The 22,268-nt window shown below is 40.8% G+C and overlaps 1 protein-coding gene across 1 annotated transcript; it reads left to right on the top strand.

Annotated features, from left to right (window-relative positions):
- The first annotated feature begins 254 nt into the window (after window positions 1-254).
- TOMM40 (translocase of outer mitochondrial membrane 40) lies at window positions 255-21,869 on the top strand. The gene is made up of 10 exons (XM_072110393.1): window positions 255-306; window positions 4,993-5,196; window positions 7,980-8,047; window positions 12,590-12,682; window positions 13,255-13,356; window positions 16,697-16,802; window positions 17,846-17,968; window positions 19,258-19,334; window positions 20,301-20,403; window positions 20,995-21,869. Exons 1-10 carry the CDS (start codon window positions 270-272, stop codon window positions 21,132-21,134), a joined length of 1,053 nt encoding a protein of 350 aa, XP_071966494.1. The 5' UTR covers window positions 255-269; the 3' UTR covers window positions 21,135-21,869.
- The last annotated feature ends 399 nt before the right edge of the window (window positions 21,870-22,268 follow it).

Genomic DNA, 22,268 nt, shown 5'->3' with positions numbered 1-22,268 from the left:
AGGTTAGGTTGCACTGAAAGCGGCCAGTTGATTGACATAGATAAACAACCAATGATTGTTAGGACCTGAGGCGGGGTTTCTGTTTTTCAGTCAATAACCTGAGAAAGGAGGCGTGGCTTTAGTGGGTAGCGGGTTCGGCTGTGATATCGTGTGTGAGTGTGTGTGAAAATCCCGTAAAACCCCCTGGAAAGAGAAGAGGTAAGGTACGGGGGAGATAGTGGTGTGGAAGGGAAGGGGAGTGCGAGAGGCATTTTAGATTGTGGGGTTCTATGGAAAGCAGGAGGGGCTCATGTGACTGGAAACAGTGTATGAATGGGACATGCCGGGAAGGTTATTGGAACGTGTAGGGCATGGAGGGGACGAGGGCTCTGGGCACAGCTGCAGTGCCCAGGGAAACTGAAGCGCGTGGGGCCTTGTCCTCTGCTCCGTCCAGTCTTATATCAGATATGTAAAGTAAATGAGAGCCGTTCATGTGCAGGCCACAATGGTATTGCCGGAGATGTAGGTTCCAGGATTCCACCCCTCCCCTCAGCATGCAGAAAGTGAAGTAGAGGCAATGGCTTGTCAGTCGTGGGTAGAAGTATATGTACATTGATGGTTTTATCAGAGCTGAGCTTATACATCATACAGACTGTGGGGCAGTAGTTGATAGTAGAATGTGTACATATGTTTTTTTCAGAGCTGAGCCTATGCATCATACAGACTGGAAAGCAGTAGAGGCTAGTAGTATATCAGAGCTGAGCCTATGCATCTCACACACTGGGGGAACAGTAGAGGCTAGTAGTATATCATAGCTGAGCCTATGCATCTCACACACTGGGGGAACAGTAGAGGCTAGTAGTATATCAGAGCTGAGCCTATGCATCTCACACACTGGAGGAACAGTAGAGGCTAGTAGTATATCAGAGCTGAGCCTATGCATCATACAGACTGGAAAGCAGTAGAGGCTAGTAGTATATCAGAGCTGGGCCTATGCATCTCACACACTGGGGGAACAGTAGAGGCTAGTAGTATATCAGAGCTGAGCCTATGCATCTCACACACTGGGGGAACAGTAGAGGCTAGTAGTATATCAGAGCTGGGCCTATGCATCTCACACACTGGGGGAACAGTAGAGGCTAGTAGTATATCATAGCTGAGCCTATGCATCTCACACACTGGGGGAACAGTAGAGGCTAGTAGTATATCAGAGCTGAGCCTATGCATCTCACAGACTGGGGGGCAGTAGAGGCTAGTAGTATATCAGAGCTGAGCCTATGCATCTCACACACTGGGGGAACAGTAGAGGCTAGTAGTATATCAGAGCTGAGCCTATGCATCTCACAGACTGGGGGGCAGTAGAGGCTAGTAGTATATCAGAGCTGAGCCTATGCATCTCACACACTGGGGGAACAGTAGAGGCTAGTAGTATATCAGAGCTGAGCCTATGCATCTCACACACTGGGGGGCAGTAGAGGCTAGTAGTATATCAGAGCTGGGCCTATGCATCTCACAGACTGGGGGGCAGTAGAGGCTAGTAGTATATCAGAGCTGAGCCTATGCATCTCACAGACTGGGGGAACAGTAGAGGCTAGTAGTATATCAGAGCTGAGCCTATGCATCTCACAGACTGGGGGGCAGTAGAGGCTAGTAGTATATCAGAGCTGAGCCTATGCATCTCACACACTGGGGGAACAGTAGAGGCTAGTAGTATATCAGAGCTGAGCCTATGCATCTCACACACTGGGGGAACAGTAGAGGCTAGTAGTATATCAGAGCTGAGCCTATGCATCTCACACACTGGGGGAACAGTAGAGGCTAGTAGTATATCAGAGCTGAGCCTATGCATCTCACACAATGGGGGAACAGTAGAGGCTAGTAGTATATCAGAGCTGAGCCTATGCATCTCACAGACTGGGGGGCAGTAGAGGCTAGTAGTATATCAGAGCTGAGCCTATGCATCTCACACACTGGGGGAACAGTAGAGGCTAGTAGTATATCAGAGCTGAGCCTATGCATCTCACACACTGGGGGAACAGTAGAGGCTAGTAGTATATCAGAGCTGAGCCTATGCATCTCACAGACTGGGGGGCAGTAGAGGCTAGTAGTATATCAGAGCTGAGCCTATGCATCTCACACACTGGGGGGACAGTAGAGGCTAGTAGTATATCAGAGCTGGGCCTATGCATCTCACACACTGGGGGAACAGTAGAGGCTAGTATTATATCAGAGCTGGGCCTATGCATCTCACACACTGGGGGGCAGTAGAGGCTAGTAGTATATCAGAGCTGAGCCTATGCATCACACACACTGGGGGAACAGTAGAGGCTAGTAGTATATCAGAGCTGAGCCTATGCATCTCACAGACTGGGGGAACAGTAGAGGCTAGTAGTATATCAGAGCTGAGCCTATGCATCTCACAGACTGGGGGAACAGTAGAGGCTAGTAGTATATCAGAGCTGAGCCTATGCATCTCACACACTGGGGGAACAGTAGAGGGTAGTAGTATATCAGAGCTGAGCCTATGCATCTCACAGACTGGGGGGCAGTAGATGCTAGTAGTATATCAGAGCTGAGCCTATGCATCTCACACACTGGGGGAACAGTAGAGGCTAGTAGTATATCAGAGCTGAGCCTATGCATCTCACGCACTGGGGGAACAGTAGAGGCTAGTAGTATATCAGAGCTGAGCCTATGCATCTCACAGACTGGGGGGCAGTAGATGCTAGTAGTATATCAGAGCTGAGCCAATGCATCTCACAGACTGGGGGAACAGTAGAGGCTAGTAGTATATCAGAGCTGAGCCTATGCATCTCACACACTGGGGGGCAGTAGAGGCTAGTAGTATATCAGAGCTGAGCCTATGCATCTCACACTGGGGGAACAGTAGAGGGTAGTAGTAGTATATCAGAGCTGAGCCTATGCATCTCACACACTGGGGGGCAGTAGAGGCTAGTAGTATATCAGAGCTGAGCCTATGCATCTCACACTGGGGGAACAGTTGAGGATAGTAGTATATCAGAGCTGAGCCAATGCATCATACAGACTGGGGGGGGCAGTATAGGGTAGTAGTATATGAGTGCTTAGCCTATGCATCACACAGATTGGCGGGCAGTAGAGGCTAGTAGTATTTGTATATAATTTTTGTATATTTTGTAGTATTTGTATATAGTTTTATCAGAGCTCTGCCTATGCATTACACGGACTGTGAGGCAGTGATTTCTCTGTGGATGTTAATAGTATATGTGCCTGTAGTGTTTCATCAGTGTAGAATCTCTGCATCACACAGACTGGGAGGCAGTAGAGGGTATTAATAAATGTGCCTATGTTATTTCATCAAAGTTGAGTCTATGTATCACACAGTTTGGAGGCTGGGATTCCCCAGTGGAGGGTAGTATTATATGTGCCTTTATAGTTTCAGCACCCCTGATTTTATGTACTAAACTGACTGGGAGGAAGTAGAGGGTAGTAGTATAGGTGTCTGTTTTGGTTTCATCAGCATTGAGTCTATCTATCACACAGGCTGGGATTCCCCAGTAGTAGGTAGTAGTATACTGTATGTGCCTGTATAGGTTCACCACAGTTACAGTTTATGTAATTTTAAGGTAGTGATTTCTCTGTGGAGAGTAGTAGTGTATATACCTACAGCATTTCTTTAGCGCTGAGTCTTTGTAACGCACATGTTGTCCAAGAACAGTGGCCTGAAGTCTGTATAATAGATCCCTGCTGGCCAGGATCTCTCTTATCAGCCATTTGAGTATATTATGTTGTGTATTTGAAATCTGCTGTGGAGCAGAATGCAGGACTGATAAGTGGGACTCTGCATCCTATATTTGCCTGAATTGCCCTTGAGAAACCCTCAGGACAATGATGTTTAAGAGACCATCTGGATTGGTATTTGTTTTACTTGGGCACTGGAATTTATTACAAAAGGCCACTTTTACATGTATTATAGTCGGAGGCCCTGTGGTACACACTTTGAATTTGAACCTAGAATCTTCGAGTTTTAGATCATTGTCTTCCTATAAGGTAACGTAGGCAGTGGTGAAAGGGAACCTGTCGGCAGGGACTTCATTTTCACTAAAGACAGGTGAAGCCCATCACACCTGCATTGCACATCTGCCTTTCTGCTTTCTCTAAGCATTTTCATTAAAATATAAGTGTGTGTTATAACTTACCTTGCACCTTGACAGAATCCTCTGTGTAGTCCCAGGGGTTGGGCTTTGATTTGGATGCATTTCAAAAAAACATTTGATTCATCTGTACTGCAGACTGCTAAGCTCTCAGCCCCCACCTTCGTGCTCCTGTACAACTCCTCCCTCCTGCTCCTTCACAGAGGCCACAGCCTGGTGCGCTGACATCAATGGGGGAGGGAGGAGCTGTACATGAGCACAAAGGTGAGAGCTGAGGAGTCTGCAACACAGACAAGTCACATGTTGTTTTCTCAAATTGTAAGGCAAATTCTTTGAAAAGGCAGATGTGCACTGCAGGCATGATGGGATTCTGCAATCTGTCTTTAGTGAAAATGAGGTCACTATTGACAGGTTCCCTTTAAGCTCCATTTTAAGTGAAGCATTTGCTGAAATGACAATATTGGCGGTGGATTGAATGATAGGTATTTTTACAAAAAAACCCTCAAACCACTGTATTATTAATTCCACACATCACGAGCAGCGACATGTAACTATGACAGTTCACTTGTGCAATGTGCAGCGCTGCGTAATCTGTGTGCGCTCTATAAATAAAGAAATTATTATTAATTGTCCATCTTGGGTCACGCAAACTCCTGTATTGTTGTTACTGGGGAGGAGAGACCCAAGATCATTTTGGCATAGATTTTGGAACCAATCAGCCATAGAAATTTCTGTTATAATTAACACAAAAGCATCACGGACATGAGCACAGATCGGGTTGATGGTGATTTTCAGTTAGGGGAGAGGGTGTTTATTGCATACAGTATAACATTTTAATATGTTTTAAATGTTTTCTAACCTGTCTGTTTTTTTTTAATAGCAAAAATGGGGAATGTTTTAGCAGCCAGTTCTCCTGCTCCCCCTCCTGCTGGATCTCCACCAACCCCAGGTTTAGTAACTGTTCCACCTGGATTCACTATGCCCCCTGTTTCTGGCCTTGGCACAACAGTTGAGAAGAAAGAACCCCAGGAAGAGCGGTTACCAAATCCGGGCACCTATGAAGAATGCCATCGTAAATGCAAAGGTGAGAGATCTGTGTGGGGCTGCAGGACAAAGCTTTCTTGTAACAAAGGATGTCTGAGCAGTAGAAGCTCGAATCTGATTGTTTGCTGTACAAAATATGCTCCACTTTTCCTAAGTTTTAGCTTGAATTAGTTTATTAATAGTCATTAAGTCATAGCTGTCTGCAGTTACACTTGATTCCTATTGGTGGTATTTTCATCAGGTAAAGTCACTAAGGATGTACTTGTTTTGTTAAGTGAAGGCATATGCCCCGGCACCAGCAGTGGTTCTGTAGGGGCGTTGGCACTGGTAAATTAGGGGTTCACATATTCACTTGAGGTACTGTTCCATACACAACTAGGTGGTTGGGCTGAAATGGAAAAACAGTGAATGGAATGCAGTTCTAGGGCCCTTTTCACATATTCGTTGTAAAAACCAGGAATGGTGGAACAAGTTCAAGCCGCACTAAAAACGCATTCAATTTTGAATGTTTACCATGCGTTTGGCTGCTTTAATACATTTTTCTTGATTTGTGAAAGTTTAAGCAGCTGTGAAAATGTTAATACAGCTGTTTACACTTATAGAAATGAAGAGAAACGGATTCAAACCAACAGATTCATGCCAAAGTCATGGTAACATGCAAAAACGCATTCGTGTTTCGTGTGTTTAAAAACTGACCAGAACACACCATATGACCAGAACCTTATACCTTTCCTCTATATAGCCACTGGAAAGACTTGTACCATTTTTGTATGTTTAGCCACTCCTGGTTTTGAGGAAATTTGCCAATTGCATAAAAGTAATGCAATGTTTTTACACAGCATTGACACTGCAGTTACGTAAAAGCAATTTTAACACCATGCACTTAGTCAAACCTTTTTAAAAACAGTTTTTGCCTTGCGTTTCAAAACACAATGTGAATGCACTCTCACAGCGAATGTGTACTGGGTCTAAGCCCTTATTCTTGTGATTGCTGGCAGTCTAATTTTAAACTGATGGCATACCCAGTTATATGGCTCACTACATGAGATTGAAATGCCCTCTACTGTCTGATTGATTGAAAGAGGCAAATCTCTTGAAACGTAAATCTCTTCAGGGGTTGTCCACTTTCGGCAAATATTTTATATTGTTTGTGTAATGAAAAGTTATACAATTTTTCAATCTACTGTCTGTATCAATTCCTCACGGTTTTCTAGATCTCTGCTCACTGTCCTTCTCACTGTCCACTGTCCTTCTATAGGAAGCTTCTGGATGTTTACTTCCAGTGGATAGGATCTGTCCATGGTGATGTGATGGACAGGCAGGTGCATGATCCGTTAGTATCACACATTTCCTATTACTCTCTGTGATAAAAACGGCTCATGTACCTGTATGTCATCACATCACCATGGACAGATCCTATCCACTGGAGTAAACATAAAAGCTTCCCATAGAAGGACAGCAAGCAGAGATCTAGAAACCTGTGAGGAATTGATATAGAAAGTATATTGACAAATTGGATAATTTTACCTTAAACTATCAATTATTTGCTGAAAGTGGACAACCCTCTTAAGTTTTAATATTTAATACGTGCGTGCAGTTCAAACCTAAAATATGCAGTTGTCAGATTTTAAATTTTTTTTTAAAAAGTTGTACAAAATATACACACCGTACATATATATAAAAGTTTATATAAATAAAACCTGATTATAAAACTAAATAACCTTACTACGGAATAGTTTGAATTATTAGGCTGGGGAAACTCGGCAAAGACTATTTGGACAGCCTTCCAGTAAAGATGGATTTCCCAAGACTGACAAAGGGGGTTCCCTGGATTTACTCATTGAAATCCAATTGTTTTTTGCTCCCACCCCCTGACTATCACTGAGAGGAGGAGGTTTGCATGCGGATGTTGCCCACCCCTCCCTTCATTGATGCACTTTTTTTTTTTTTTTTTTTTTTTTTTTTTCTTTTAATATGTAGTTGATTTTATGAAAAACTTATAACTCTGAAAGATGTCATAACCCTGCACTGCCTCCAATTATCTGGATATTTTGTTAGCTCTCGCCCCATATCAAACTTGGGGTGGCTAGGCTTAAAATCAGGATTGTTCAGTGATCTAACCATGTTCCCGAATAGCTAAAGTCTTGAAATTTGAAAGGCAGGTACAGTAAAGCCCCTTAACCCTATCCTGTAATAAGGGAATTATAACCATGGATAATCGCATTATTTGATACATGAGTTTCCTTTGTTTGAAGGCTGACTCCTTTGTGTAGTTTAGGTGGGAAATCTGGTACAATCAGACCAGATCACTGCCCCCATAACAGCCGTGTGAATGAGCCCTGAGTAGCATCTGCCAGGGTCCTTGAAGTCTCTAACTACCTGATTACTCCCTGTTAAGAAACTGCTCCTAAGAAGAAATTTGTGTGTCTATAAATAAATAATTTATGGGAGGATGTGGACCACAATCAATAAAAAAAAAAAAAGAAAACAAAAAAAGTAAAACTTGTGTAATATTCTCACATACAAGCTGCTGCACCAACAATCATAAGACTGCAGATTTGTTCTGTGTGTGACCGTCATTTACTTAATTCCAAAGGTCACATGATGTGTGAGTTCTCTTGACCAGTGACCTGTTTAATCCTATTCGTACAGCCCATGGATGAATTACATTTAATCTATTGGGCTGTACCATGCTACCCTGTAGATTGGGGTCAGCTGCCCGAAAGTAAGTAGAGGTAAATTTGAAAAAACACAGAAATGCTCTTTTAACAGACGTCTCATTAATTTGCTTTTATGTAACATATTTGTTTTCTGATTTTACAGAGTTATTTCCCATGCAGATGGAAGGAGTGAAACTAACAGTAAATAAGGGTTTAAGCAATTATTTCCAGGTAAGGATTTTATTTGAAACGTTTGTCCACTTTTTTAAACTAGCAATGTCATATGTGTATAGTTATTTCCGTGATTTATTTTTTGTTTTAATGGCTTTGAAGTTTTACAATGAATATGAACTAAAAATGCTTGAAGTATTGACTAATAGACACAGTGGGGGATTTATCAAGCTGTTTGTGCCAAAGAACTATCTGAAATGCCTTCTGACCAGAGGTTGCATTAACGCCTGTGCAAGTGTCGTAAAACCGCAAGTGACTTTACCGGTCTCACCCTCTATCAGGGCAACAAATGGCCGCCTCTCCATACTGCTCATTCTCAGCTCCTGACCCGATAGGTTGTGTGATCAGAGCTCAGTTATTTGGTTTAGGTTGTTGATGCTCCGGCACTGCTTTGGCAGTTAAATACCGAACATGTTTTATAATTTTATTTGTTCATTATAAACAGCAAGTGTTGGCACCCACGGCTGACCCGCCCATTCGGTGCTAGCAATGATCGTGGTTGTTAAGCCGTTCAGTGCCACCATCAACCGCAATTGCGGCACTATCATGAATCCAGACAGCGGCCCCACTGGCGTCATTGGGAGGCATCGGTTGATTGCTATGACAGTCAGGAACCTAACGTAGAGCCAGACACTTTTCCTTATTTAGTGAATTTACTATATACTGCGGTATTGTAGTGTTGCAATATATTGTATAAGTGACTGTACTCCCTGGGGTTATAGTAGCCTAGGGAGTCTAGAAATGCAGTAATAAAAAAACAAAAAAACTAGAAGTTCGAATGACCTCTTTTCCATAGAACTCGCATAAAAATAGACAATTAAAATCCTAAACCTGTTAGGTAAGTAATGGAAAATAGTGCCCGATTGTTTGAAACGCTACTTTTTTTTTTTTGCATTTTTCTGCACAAAAAGTTTTTTATGAAATGTGCTCAAAAGGTCGTAAAGTCGTCACACTTGTAGCAATGAAAATGGCATCGTATGGCAAAATGAATATTTTTTTTTTTGTACAAAATGTTTTAATTTAAACCTATATAAATTTGGTGAAAGCCACAAAAACGGAGCCCACAAGAATATGTTGCATTTCTCCTGATTTCCAGGACATGGCATGGAAAATGAAATATTGCAACTATTAAGCACAGCTGGTTACGTAGAAAACAATCCCTTCTAAAGCTCCCTCCCCCGGTACTTCAACCTCGGGAGTTTGATCACTCCTGCCATATAATGCAATACTACTGTACTGTGGCAGTCACCTGACTTTTGATTGTTTAGCTGCCCAACACTAGCATTATGGAGGGGAAACAGCAGGTGGGTTATTATGATTGGGAAACAATGAATTGAAACTATTTGGTACTTAACTCTGGTATATTGTACCATAAATTAGAGTTTGTCATTACAACCCGATGTACGTTTCTCCATGATGTTGGGCAGCCGGACAATCTTTCTACTTCTGACAGCAAGGTGACTAGTATATCATCACAGCCGGCTTTTCAACTCTGCCGGCAGCAGTGCTTGGAGAGGTGTCATGAACAGCAGGGTCAGAGACTATGCCTTTGTTATAGACTCTAGAGGAGAAAAATAAATATACCAAAAAGGAGAGTGAGTAACTGTAAGACCAGCAACAACAGTACCACTAGGTGGTATATTGGCTAAACTCTGCAAAGTTGTCACATCTATTAATAAGATATAAGAATTAGCTCCCTCATTGTTACCAATGCCCTAATGGCCAAGAAATCTGGCAATCTACATTTGGGGTAATTATCTCATGTTTAAACAAGATTAACAACACCAAGAATATACACATGACATTGTAGCATTTTAACAATGATATATACTTTCTAATTTCTTAGAGGACATCTACAACCACGATCAAGGATTGTAAACCAAGCACACTGACATACTGGTGTGTACACACCCTCTCACGTGCTCTTATTTTAGATTTTCATGCCCTGGGTGTTTTTAAGGCTTTTAAACTTATGCAAATAAACTTGAGGGGCTTCATAGGTATTAATTGAGCCCCTCAAACTCATTTGCATTACTTTTTAAAGCCTTTTTCTCTTAAAAACAAGTGCATAAAAAGCTTAAAAAAGAGAGGTTCCTGCCAGAGGGAACACACACCAGTATGTCAGTATGACCCGGATGCATGCATCAGCCAGGACTCCCACGTAACAGCTGCGATCCCACCTGTTTAGCACTTTAGGCGCTGTGATCAAACATACTATGGGGCCTCCGTGTCTACCCCCGTCATGATCGCATCTGCATAGGCTGACTCTGTAACACACTGCCGTACATCAGTATGGCAGTGTGTTACTTTAAACAAACGATCAGACGAAGTGATAAAGATACAAATAAACAAATAAAAGAATAAAATAAAAAAAATAAGTCCCCTTAATGCCCCATATATTATAAAACTCCCACATATACTAAAAAGTGAAAATCTCCAGACAATCTGCGCACACATGGTATCGCTATATCTTAAACAACCTGTACTATAAAATTAAATAACTGAACCTGCACAGTAAATACAGAAAAAAAAATGATAAAAAACATGATGAAAATTAGGATTTTAAGCAATAAGTGTTACATTTACACTACAATGATTTCAATAAAAAGTACCACTCATAGCCCTAATACAGCTAAATCAACAAAAACAATCAAATTGTTACCCCACTTAAGAGGTTAATGCTAAAGTAAGCGATTTTTTTTTTTTTTTTCTCTCCAAATGCGTTTTTATTCAGCAAAATTATTCACACCTAAATAAGTTATGTAAATGGAATATCGCTGTAATCCTACTGACCCATAGAACATAAATAACATATTTACACTATAAATATATATTTGTTATAACTGTTGGGAGTCTGTTCCTTCTGGAATAGATACACTGGTTTGGTTTTAATCCCACATAATGTCAGGCCTTATGAAGGTCATGCCTGATGTCACGGGAGCTGCCTTACAAGGTAGTTAAAAGAGGTGTGGTTTTCCTTATCCTATCCTGCAAAACTTTTCATGTTTTCTTTGTAAGTTAAAGTGTTCTAAAGATATATATTAATATAAACAAAACTTTTCTCTATGTATGAGATGGGCATCTTATAAACAAATTGAAAATCTATGAATGTATTGTATTTTAATTGAAGTTTAAATAAAATGGAATTTTTTAGCACTCTCTACTGCCATCTGGTGTCACTAAGTTATAGGTGCAGTTGGTAAGACTAAATATATGGTATAGAGCAGTGGTGGCGAACCTATGGCACGGGTGCCAGAGGTGGCACTCGGAGCCATTTCTGTGGGCACTGAGACCATCAGCCCAGGACAGAGCTCACTAAATAGAACCAAATCCACCAAGTCCCAGGCAACTTAAGAGATGCTGCTCTCAGCATTATTTTAAAGCAGCGCTTCATTGGCTGTTAGGAACTGCGGGAAAAGGGAGAAGTGGTGACATAACTGCAATATCTCTGGAGGTCCTCCTGCTGGACCAACCATTTTTCCTCTACTGAGAGACCCTTGAGAGAAGCTACAACGAGAGTCTGAATTTGCTCTCCTTTCAACTGTATTGGTTGCCTCAGGGGGCCAATACAATTGAAAGATTGGAAGAACAGGTAGCAATAAGTTACTGCTTAAAATGCCATGTTGGTACTTCACGGGAAAATAAGTGGATTTTGGTTGTAGTTTGGGCACTCCGTCTCCAAAAGGTTCGCCATCACTGGTATAGAGTCTTCTGTACTAGTGGACATATATATGTCTGTAAGAGGATAACTCCTTTGTGAAATATAATATTTTATATGACACATAGCAGATTTGAAAAATCGGGCTGGGTCCTTAAAGGGTTAATAAAATAAAGGTTATGATGTTCTACTATTCCTTTTCCCCTTCACTTGTACAAAATGCTGAAAATATGACAGACATGGCCTGCTAAATGGAGGCTTCAGCGCCTGTTAGGTAGAAGAGAATGTAATTTGCCTACAAAGAAATGGTATGACCAGAGCTGCCATTGTACATTTTGGTATCTCATACAGGCACATTTTGTGGTATCCCTGCCCTCCATTAATTCACCTTCCTCCTCTATACCGCCTATATAACTATAATCTTAATTGGCCTGAAGACAAAACCCCCACTGGACTAAAAAGTCATTTTATGATACATAACATTCGCCCTCCGGTGTGAAACCCATTTCCACACTGTGTCTCTGAAACGATCACAAGGCTTTACGGTATTATATTAAGCGGTTCCAAATATATCATCATATAAATAAGTGCAAAGCAGAACTGCACATATTGACCTGGGCATTCAGGCACCAATGTACCTTCGACACAAAGGTGTTAAGAAAGACTGAATGTCCCACACATGGGGATGTGTAAGGAGACTGTGACACAGTGTGGGCACACAGTGCTGTTTCCTCACCACCTTCATCAATTATACCAGACTAATGACATCCTAATATTAACACCAAGTCCTTTAGTGATTACTCTGCTAGAACATGTCAATCAGTAGTTTTCCTAGTTATGATTCTGTCACTAATTTAACATTTATTCTTTCCTCTTAATCCCAGGTAAATCACACAATCGCACTCAGTACCGTTGGTGACTCAAATTATCATTTTGGAGCCACATACGTGGGAACAAAGCAGCTGAGCCCAACTGAGGTGAGAGAACTGCCCAGAGAGTTTTCTTATTTTCTTATCTCACAAAAATGCAGACAATTACTCATATTTCACTCACTGCATTCTTTTCTTGGAGAATATTATAGTATGGGTATCTTGAATCAACATTTATTAATCTGCCACTTAGGCATGTTTTCAACACAGGTCTTTGCATAGTGTGTGTTTTTTTTTTTTTTTTTTTTTGTGCCAAAAGCAGAAGTGAATTGAATCTAAAGGAACCACACCTGTTGTCCTTTATACTTTCTCTACCGTGGTGACCAACTACTTTGTGGTCTTAGTGACAATCCTCATCATAGACCAGAACTTAATATCCAGGCTGTTGGCATCGATAATACACAGCACACATACCGTGTAGTGTATAATGGGATAAATGACTCTCTGCACCTTTTAGTCCACCCTCATGAGAAAAAATAAATAGAAATGGGAAAACTCCAAATACACACTATTCTTTTAAAACCATTTTGATAAGTTAACAAAGACCTATTTACACCCATTTGTAATTGTTTATGCACTTGTTGTTGTTTTTATTTACGTGTGATTTTTCTCTTCTCCAGGCATTCCCAGTATTGGTTGGAGATGTGGATAACAGTGGAAGCCTAAATGCACAAATAATCCATCAGCTCTCTCAGCATGTAAGATCAAAAGTGGCATTACAGGTAAGTGATACTTCTATAATTTAGCCCTTCATCAACCCGTGATGATCTGCCTCCTATGTTCTTCCCTATAATTTGAACTTTCATGTGTTGCCCCTGAATTTATACCAAACCAGCACCAAACTATGCTCAACATACTGGTGCCTCTTGACACTAGAGAAAACCACTTATTGGAGCACATGCTTGTGCTCATTTGCGACTTCTCTTCTCTTTTTTTTTTTTTGTTTTTTTGCACCTAGCATATTCTTCCTTTGAAGTTTGCCATTGTCTAATTTTCTTCAGTGTTATCTGAATTTAGGCGCAAATCTACGGCTACCCCTGACCAGGCGTAAAAATTAGCTTACAACTGATTCTGGGAAAACGTGCAAATAGGTTTTCTGTGATGGGAGAAGGGAAAATACACCTCTTTTAGCTACCTTGACATCAACAGCTGCCTTTCCCATTCTGGAAAACGTATTTGCATGTTTTTCCAGAATCCGCTAGTGGAGCTTCCATGGCAGTAGGTTTCCTTTAACCTCTTAACGCTCAGCGTCCGATATATCGGACGCTGAGCTCAGTGACTTAGCGCTCAGCGTCCGATATATCGGACGCTGAGCCGATGCCGGTTCAGCTCAAGATTTGAGCCGAACCAGCATCAGGAAAGACTGGGTGCCGGCTGTGACTGATAGCCGGCACCCCAGTGTAACACCCGCGATCGGAGTTGACTCCGATCGCGGGTGATTAACCCGTTAAATGCCGCGGTCATCGCGACCGCGGCATCTAACATGCAATTGGGGTGTCTTTCCCCCACGATCGCCCCCCCCCCCCCCCCCCCCGAATCATTTTCGGGGGGCACCGATCATTGCTACGGTATCACTGGGGTCCGATCTGGACCCCAGTGTTACCTGCAGGAACTGCCGGTAAGATGGCGTCTGTGACGTCATCTTACTGGCAGAGTGCCACCCTATGCAAGTGCATAGGCTGACACTGATAATGCCCTGCAATATATAAGTATTGCAGGGTATTATTATGAACAAGCAATCAGATGATTGCTTGTTCATTTCCCATGGTGGAAAAAGTGAAAAAGTAAAAAAAAAAAATTATTCAATAAAAAAATAAAGTAATAAATCACCAAAAATGCCCAAAAGCCCCAAAACATATAAAAAGACATATAACTAAAAAAAAAGTCTAAATCATAACAGAAACCCCACATATATAGTATCACCGCGTCCGTAACAACCCGTAGAATAAAAATAAATAATTATTGAACCCGCACGATGAACGCCGTAAAAGAAAACTGTTATAAACCCTCCAAAAATTATGATTTTTACCTATACAATCCCACAAAAAATGCTATAAAAAGTGATCAAAAAAACATATGTACTCTAGAATGATACTGGTGCAAAGTACAACGTGTCCCGCAAAAAACAAGCCATCAACCAGCTCCGTAGCCAAAAACCTAACAAAGTTATGCCACTTGGAAGATGGCAATACAAAAATGATAGATTTTTCCCCACAATAGGGTTTTATTTTACAAATTTAGTAAAACGCAAGAAAATATATTCGTGTCTGGTATCCCCGTTATCGTATCGACCCATAGAATGAAGATAATATGATTATTAGTCTATACGGTGAACACCACAAAAAAAAAGTAAAAAAAACCAGTAGAGAATTGATGCTTTTCTACTCCTGCTCTCAAAAAGAAGTTCCTAAATTTTCAACAATAGGTGATACCAACCCCAAAATGGTAACATTGGAAAAAGCATCTCATCCCGCAAAAAAAATGCCGTCACATGGCCCCAATAATGAAAAAGCGAAAATTTTACAGCCTTCAAAAGAGGCCAATGAGGAAAGTAAAATCCTGGCAGCTGCAGGGCGCTCCTTCCCTTCTGCGTCTCGCTGTGCCCCCATAACACAAGTCACGGCCACATGTGGGGGGTCTCTCACATGTACTCGGGAGAAATTGTAGAACAAATTGTATGGTGGGTTTTGTATTTTTATCTTTTGGAAATGTGTAAATTTTAGGGCTAAATGAACGTATAACCGGCACAATTTGACTATTCTAAATTTCGCCTCCATTTTGATGTAATTACTATGAAGATCTCAAGGGGTTAACAATCTTCGTAAAATCTGTTTCTGATAGCTTGAGGGGTGCAGATTTGAAATTGGGTTGGTTATATGGGGGGTTTTGATGCTAAATATGTAAATTTTCATTCAAAACTGTATTTATCCCCAAAATAGTCAATTCTGAAAATCCGGAAAAGCGCTATTCGATTTGTAAGCCGCGTGACATCAAAATAAATTATCCAGACATTTCAAAAATGGTGAAAATGTAAAGTAGACAAATGGGAAATGTTATTCGGCAAGTTATTTAGGTGGTAAATCTATCTGCCTGAAAACGCAATGATTTCGAATTTCAAAAATGGCAAATTTTTCAGAAAATTCATCATATTTTCTTTTTTTTTTTGTAAATAAACGCAAAACTTATCGGTCAAAATTTACCACTAAAATGAAGTACAACATGTGGGGAAAAAACAATCTCAAAATCGTTTTGATAAGTAACAGTGTTCAAAAGTTATAACCATATAAAGCGACGCATGTCAGAATCCAAAAAATGGGACTGAGCCTTAAGCTGTAAAATGGCTGCGTCCTTAAGGGGTTAATTGGCCGTGTTCGTAAGGAGAACTCTTACTTCCCAACCTTTGCAGACTTTTTGCACCTTTAAAAAAAAAAAAAAGTTGAAATTCACTGAAAACCAAACGCCACATTTAACAATAAGGACGATACATCTGACCAAGAAAAGTCCCAAAAAAAGACTGACAAAGCCAGACTTTGATGCATGTGTCCCATTGAGCTAGAGAGGTGAGCAAATCCAAAGGATTCCTGTGTGTTGGGGAGACACCGGGAAGTGGAGCACAGCAGCGCCTGTGCAGTAACTAAACGAAGTGCTCTTGGAGGGAATAATTATGTGTAATGTGTAATCCTTTCATACTTCATGTGCCGCAAAACCCATTACACATAAAACCGCCTGGTGAAATATGCTGAATTTTCAGCACAGAATCTGGCTCCTGGAAAAGTTGAGATCTCTGGTTTCCAAGTCTTTGCTGTTGCTTTAAAAGATGTCATGGCTGGACAAACTTTAGTATGTCAGCTAGCTGATCCATAGCCATTTGCCCATACAGTGGAAGTGCTCCAGCAGGCAGTTGATTTACAGGAACTTCAGCATCTGCTTACTAGGTGATTGTTGGAAATCTCATTTCTTGTTCTCATGATATAAGGATAAAATATTTCTTATAACATGTATTTATAAATGAAGGAGGGTCTCCTGTCCTCCTGATGTAATTTGTTTTGTGCTTTTCTCTAGACTCAACAGTCCAAGTTTGTGAACTGGCAGGTAGATACAGAATACAGAGGAGAAGATTTCACCGCTGCAGTCACCCTTGGCAATCCAGATATTTTGGTGGGATCTGGTGAGCAGATTATAAATATTCCCTTATCTTCATTACTTCAAGTATTCCTGTAACGTCAAGTTGTGGAGGGAAGAACCGCTGGCCAACATGTTTACCCGTGCTACTATTTAACCCCTTAAGGACGCAGGGTTTTTTCGCTCATTTCTCGCTCTCCACCTTCAAAAATCCATAACTTTTTCATTTATATGTGAACAGACCTGTTTGAGGGCTTATTTTGTGCGTAATAAATTTTACTTTCCTGTAATGTTATTTATTTTAACATGCCGTGTACTGCGAAGCTGAAAAAAAATTCCAAATGTGGAAAAATTGAAAAAAAAAACGCACCTGCGTCACGTTCTTGTGGGCTCAGTTTTTACGACTTTGACTGTGCACTCAAAATAACACCTCAGCTTTATTCTTTGGTTCGGTACAATCGCGGTGATACCATATTTTTACAGGTTTTATTGTGTTTTAATACATTTTCAAAAATTAAAAGAATGTGTACAAAAAAGAAACATTTTTTTTGCCATCTTCTGAAGCTAATAACTTTTTCATACTTTGGCGCACGGAGTTGTGTGAGGTGTCATTTTTTGCGAAATGAGCTTTACATTGCTACCATTTTTAGGTCTGTGCGACATTTTGATAATTTTTTTATTCCATTTTTTATGTGATGTAAAAAGGTGTAAAAGTCGCATTTGGGACATTTAGGCGTCATTTCCCATCACTGGCTCATTGTAACGAATCTGCAGATGCCAGATAGCCTCGGGTCAAACGAAGACCCGAGGCTACAATGGCAACCGATCATGGCAGCACATTTTTTGTCCTGTTGTGTCCCTATGTGTGACAAAAAATATGCAGCAAAATAGTTTTACAGTATTGCACAAAAAAAAATTATGGCCCTTATACCAAGAAGTATGAAAATTTGTTAAAAATTCAGAAAGGGGTTAAATTGAATTGTGGGGAAAAAATAACTTTTTGCTGATAGAATCTGCTAGAAATGTATTTGTTACAGCTGGTGAATACCATTCACTTACCATCCTGTGTTTCTTTTTGTTTTGTTTTAGGTATTGTAGTTGCTCACTATCTTCAGAGCATTACCCCAAGTCTAGCACTAGGAGGTGAACTTGTCTACCACAGGCGTCCTGGGGAGGAGGGCACAGTTATGTCTGTAGCAGGAAGATATACAGGTACCTTGTCCTAATGCTGGTAAAACTAAGGCTACATGCATACAACTGTGCGCAATGTCCAGTCCCCAAGCAACAGGCTCGAGTTTTGGCTGCAAAATACTGCTGTGTGAAACTGGCCAAAGATGTCTATATGTATGCCATATACAGAAGTAATATAGGGCTTTATAGGGGATATCCAACTGGGGAGAAAAGTAAGAACTTCATATGTTAGAAAAGAACAATTACAATATAAGCATTCACGCCTATTCCCCCCCCCCCCATATTGAATCATCCATTCAGTGCTGAATTTTTATTTGTCCTCCTGGACTTGGGTTTCAATGCTGCGGCACAAACTGTGTGAGCGTATCACAGACCACCATACAGTCCTGTGCAACTTCAACGTTTACATGTATTGTGTTCTAATGGGCTGGTTTGTGCCCCACATGTGATTTGTGTACTTGTGCCAGCCCAGATTAAGTGGTCTTATGTTAAGCCAGTGGTGGCGAACCTATGGCACGGGTGCCAGAGGTGGCACTCGGAGCCCTCTCTATGGGCACCCATGCCATCAACCCACCGCAGACTTCGCCAGACAGGACTCAAGGCATCTTGCAGCCCCAGGCACCCCAGGACCCTAGAAGGAAGCTACAATGATAACCAAAGCTTTTGGTCCTTCTTTCTTCTGTATTGGTGTCCTCAGGTGCCTATACAATTTAACCTTTTGACAGAGCAGGGAGTAATAAGTTACTGTTTAAATTGACGCATCGGCACTTTGCGAAAAATATGTGGGTTTTGAATGTAGTTTGGGCACTTGGCGTCTAAAAGGTTTGCCATCACTGTGTTAAGCTATTCATTCAATGCACAGATGAATCAATATGGGGAACATTAATCCATATAATTAATGCCTGGAGCAGATGGATGATTTCTAGGGATTCTGGGCATTAATGTGAGTAATTACACCAATAAAGAACGGGACACTAAGTCTCATTTATTACCCACAGCATTCGAACTTTTGTGACTATAACCAGACATCCAAAGACATTTGGAAAAGCTCATAGGATTAGGATTCCTTCTTGTGTTCAAAGTGAACCTCTGGTCATATGTTCTTAGTAAAATGCACTACGACTGCTCAATGCAGTGGCCACTGATGAAACCACAACAACTGCTCCTAATCTGCCATGGCTTCTTTTACTGCAGCTCTTAGATGAGGGTGTATGTCCAACATCCTGCGCTTTTGACTTATTACATTCCCCTGCATGTAATGCCTAGAAATTTCTACTTCTATGTCAATGTTTTTTGTTTTTTTTCTCAAGCTCCCAATTGGACGGCGACACTCACACTGGGACATGCTGGAGCACATGCAACATATTACCATAAAGCTAATGAACAGGTATGGGATCTCCATGTCAGTAATATTCTTCATGAGTCATGGCTTCACTGTACAGATTTTGTATGGTTTGCGCTCAATTTTCAAATCTATTGTTGATTGTACAGTACTTTACGATTCCCAACCGTATGCTTTTCAGACAATGCAGTTTTTTTGGCTGCAGTTTTTTTGGCTGCAGTTTTTTAGACTTGAGGATCAGATCTATACAGCCCCTACGTTTCTGCTGAATAATAGGGGAACAGCATTTATTTATTTATGTTAGACTCTTATTTACTGTGTTTACATAACACTAGCTGTATAACAAACTTCAGTTAGTTATTGGCCATTTACCTGGACTTTTCTCCACCGCTTTAACACAAGGTCCCGGCATAACTTTCCTCTCTCTGCCAGGATGTATGAGCATTGTCATCTAAATAAAAATAAGGAAGCCTCACAAATGGTCTGGACCTGTGAGCAATCTGTATATTACACATCAGAAAGACAATGGAGTCATAAATTACACCATCCATTTTGTTACCTTTTATCATGAAATGAAATATTCCACAAATGGTTATACAATTAAAATGAAAGAACATTCCAAGATATTGCACATATACCAAAAGGACCAATACATATCAGGTCAAGTAGTCAATCCCAAATTGATATTATGACTTGCAATGCAAAATATCTCACACCAGATCCTTATGTCTCATATTTCATCACTTAAACAGTAACAGTCTAGCTAAAAGTTACAATCCGAGCTTACAGAGAGCCGGCACGCCAACTTAAAACTCCCTAAAGTTACCTTACACATATTGGAATATGTGCTCCTGGCTCCCCAATGTGCATTTTGCATAGAACAAGCTTCATCAGGTGGTCTTTTGTATATTGCGTATAGTTATTGCTATAAAGTGTCAGTTGGATCTAAGATAAGATAAACATAATATGTTTTCCTGTGACAAGTTATACAATTCTCTTTGTGTGTTTAAGCTGCAAGTAGGAGTGGAGTTTGAAGCTAGCACTCGGATGCAGGACACCAGTGTCACATTTGGGTACCAGTTGGACCTCCCTAAAGCCAATCTTCTTTTTAAAGGTAGGTATAACAGAGCATCGCCACCAGAGGGCAACGTCTTATTTGTACGTGCAGCATGTTTTCTAATTTTAACTCATGACTGCATTTCTGATTTCCTCTGTAGAATGGGTCAAGCAGTTGCTTTAAAAAAAATTCTAGGTCCTTTGGCTTAGAATTTGTCTTTTTATAACATTTCCTGTACCAATGAAATGAGTTGATATTTTTTTTCTTATGAGATGGTGCAACACTTGTCCATGAGTTACATTTGGCATTGCAGTTAACCTCATACACATTTATAATGTGATACAAAGCTTTTTTCCATTTAATTTTAATTCAGAATAGCATACTAACATTCAGGAGTCCAGCCCTATTAAACAAAAGAAGGCCTCTTACTACAGATGACTGAACTTGCTGTGTAGCCCATCCCCTATGTCTGAGGTCACACATAGTGTACATGCTGTAGCGATATGATTTCTGTATCTCTGTCCTTTTTCATGACAAAAAGTTCTGTGATCTCAGCCTTAACCAACTTGCATGCTTGGTGGTGTTCCTATTTTCTATCCCCTCCCTCACGTCCGTCGGTAACATCTGTATGTTTTCTTCTTTGTTTAGGTTCAGTGGACAGTAACTGGATTGTTGGTGCCACTTTAGAAAAGAAGCTCCCGCCGCTTCCCCTCACACTAGCAATGGGAGCCTTCCTCAACCACAAGAAGAACAAATTCCAGTGTGGCTTTGGCCTGACCATCGGTTAACATCAGCTGCTTCTGCTCAGCTTGTGGTCTCCCCTCCGCAGCCTGACATGTGGCCTCTCCCTCCTGCTTTTTGACTGCCTCCACCCAATTCTTCTAGTTTCTAAACTTGCTCTTCCTCCCCAAGCTCCTGCCAGACACATTTTATAAGATTTATTTTATCATTGGGGCAGGGAGGCAGTGAAGAAGCTGGCTATGAATACCTACACAGGTTCCCAGAAGAGAAGTGGCTAGTTCTGTTCTCGTCTCTTGTTCTATCTTATATATGTTCTGTTTGGAGATGTCTCTCCTTCTGTGGGGCCTCGCACTGAGATGTTACCCCTCAGGAATTATTTTATTGTCACTCTTACAAGCCATTTGTTGGTATTCCCATGGAAATTTTGATGTGTGAATGTATGGGGTGGGGTCCTCATCTTATAATTGGTGTTTCTGTTGACTTCTCCCTGTCTATATTTCTTTCTGCTGCATCTTACTAGGGAATTGTTATGTCTAGGAGGGAGAAAGGTCTGAACCCTGTATCCTGATACACATTGTGCTGCTGTCGGAGGGGGTGGTGGCCGGGAGTCCTGCTGCCATCTGATCTCCATATTTAGGAGCGTGGATGTAAATCATGTTTATAAGTTATACAGAAAAGAAACAATATGACATTGATCTTTTACACAAAACAGATATGTTGCCCAAAGCGAAGTCATGACCTTGCCTGTACAGCAGTAATAAAGTGACTTCTGCAATGGGGGATTCTATTGTAGTGACTGATTCTTGCATGTACTGTCTAGCAGCTCTACCAAATTGTGAAGATCTCAAAAATGTGTTATCGCTGCCACTTACTGCCTCTTCACACACAACATTCCTTCTATAATTCAGAAATTCTGGGAAAGTCATTTAGTATCCTCTAAATGATTGAACCACTGAAGGAAATAAGTGATATGCACAAATGTGTTTATGCTTGTGAAGAAGCATTTGAGTGACTACAGTAATGTATATTTTGAATTGTTGGAGTCTGTGCTTATACTTCAAGCCAGCAAAACTTCAGATTGGTGGCTTCATATCAGCAAATCATCTGACTCGTATGTGTATTTCTTTCCCATTCCATATGTTTTGATGGCTATTTTTATAAATTGCCAACAATGTATTTGA

Source organism: Engystomops pustulosus, chromosome 6 (genome assembly GCF_040894005.1).
Source record: "Engystomops pustulosus chromosome 6, aEngPut4.maternal, whole genome shotgun sequence".
Classification (NCBI taxonomy): Eukaryota; Metazoa; Chordata; class Amphibia; order Anura; family Leptodactylidae; genus Engystomops; species Engystomops pustulosus.
Note: the sequence above shows the minus strand (reverse complement) of the source record. Positions and strands in the feature narration are given on the sequence as shown.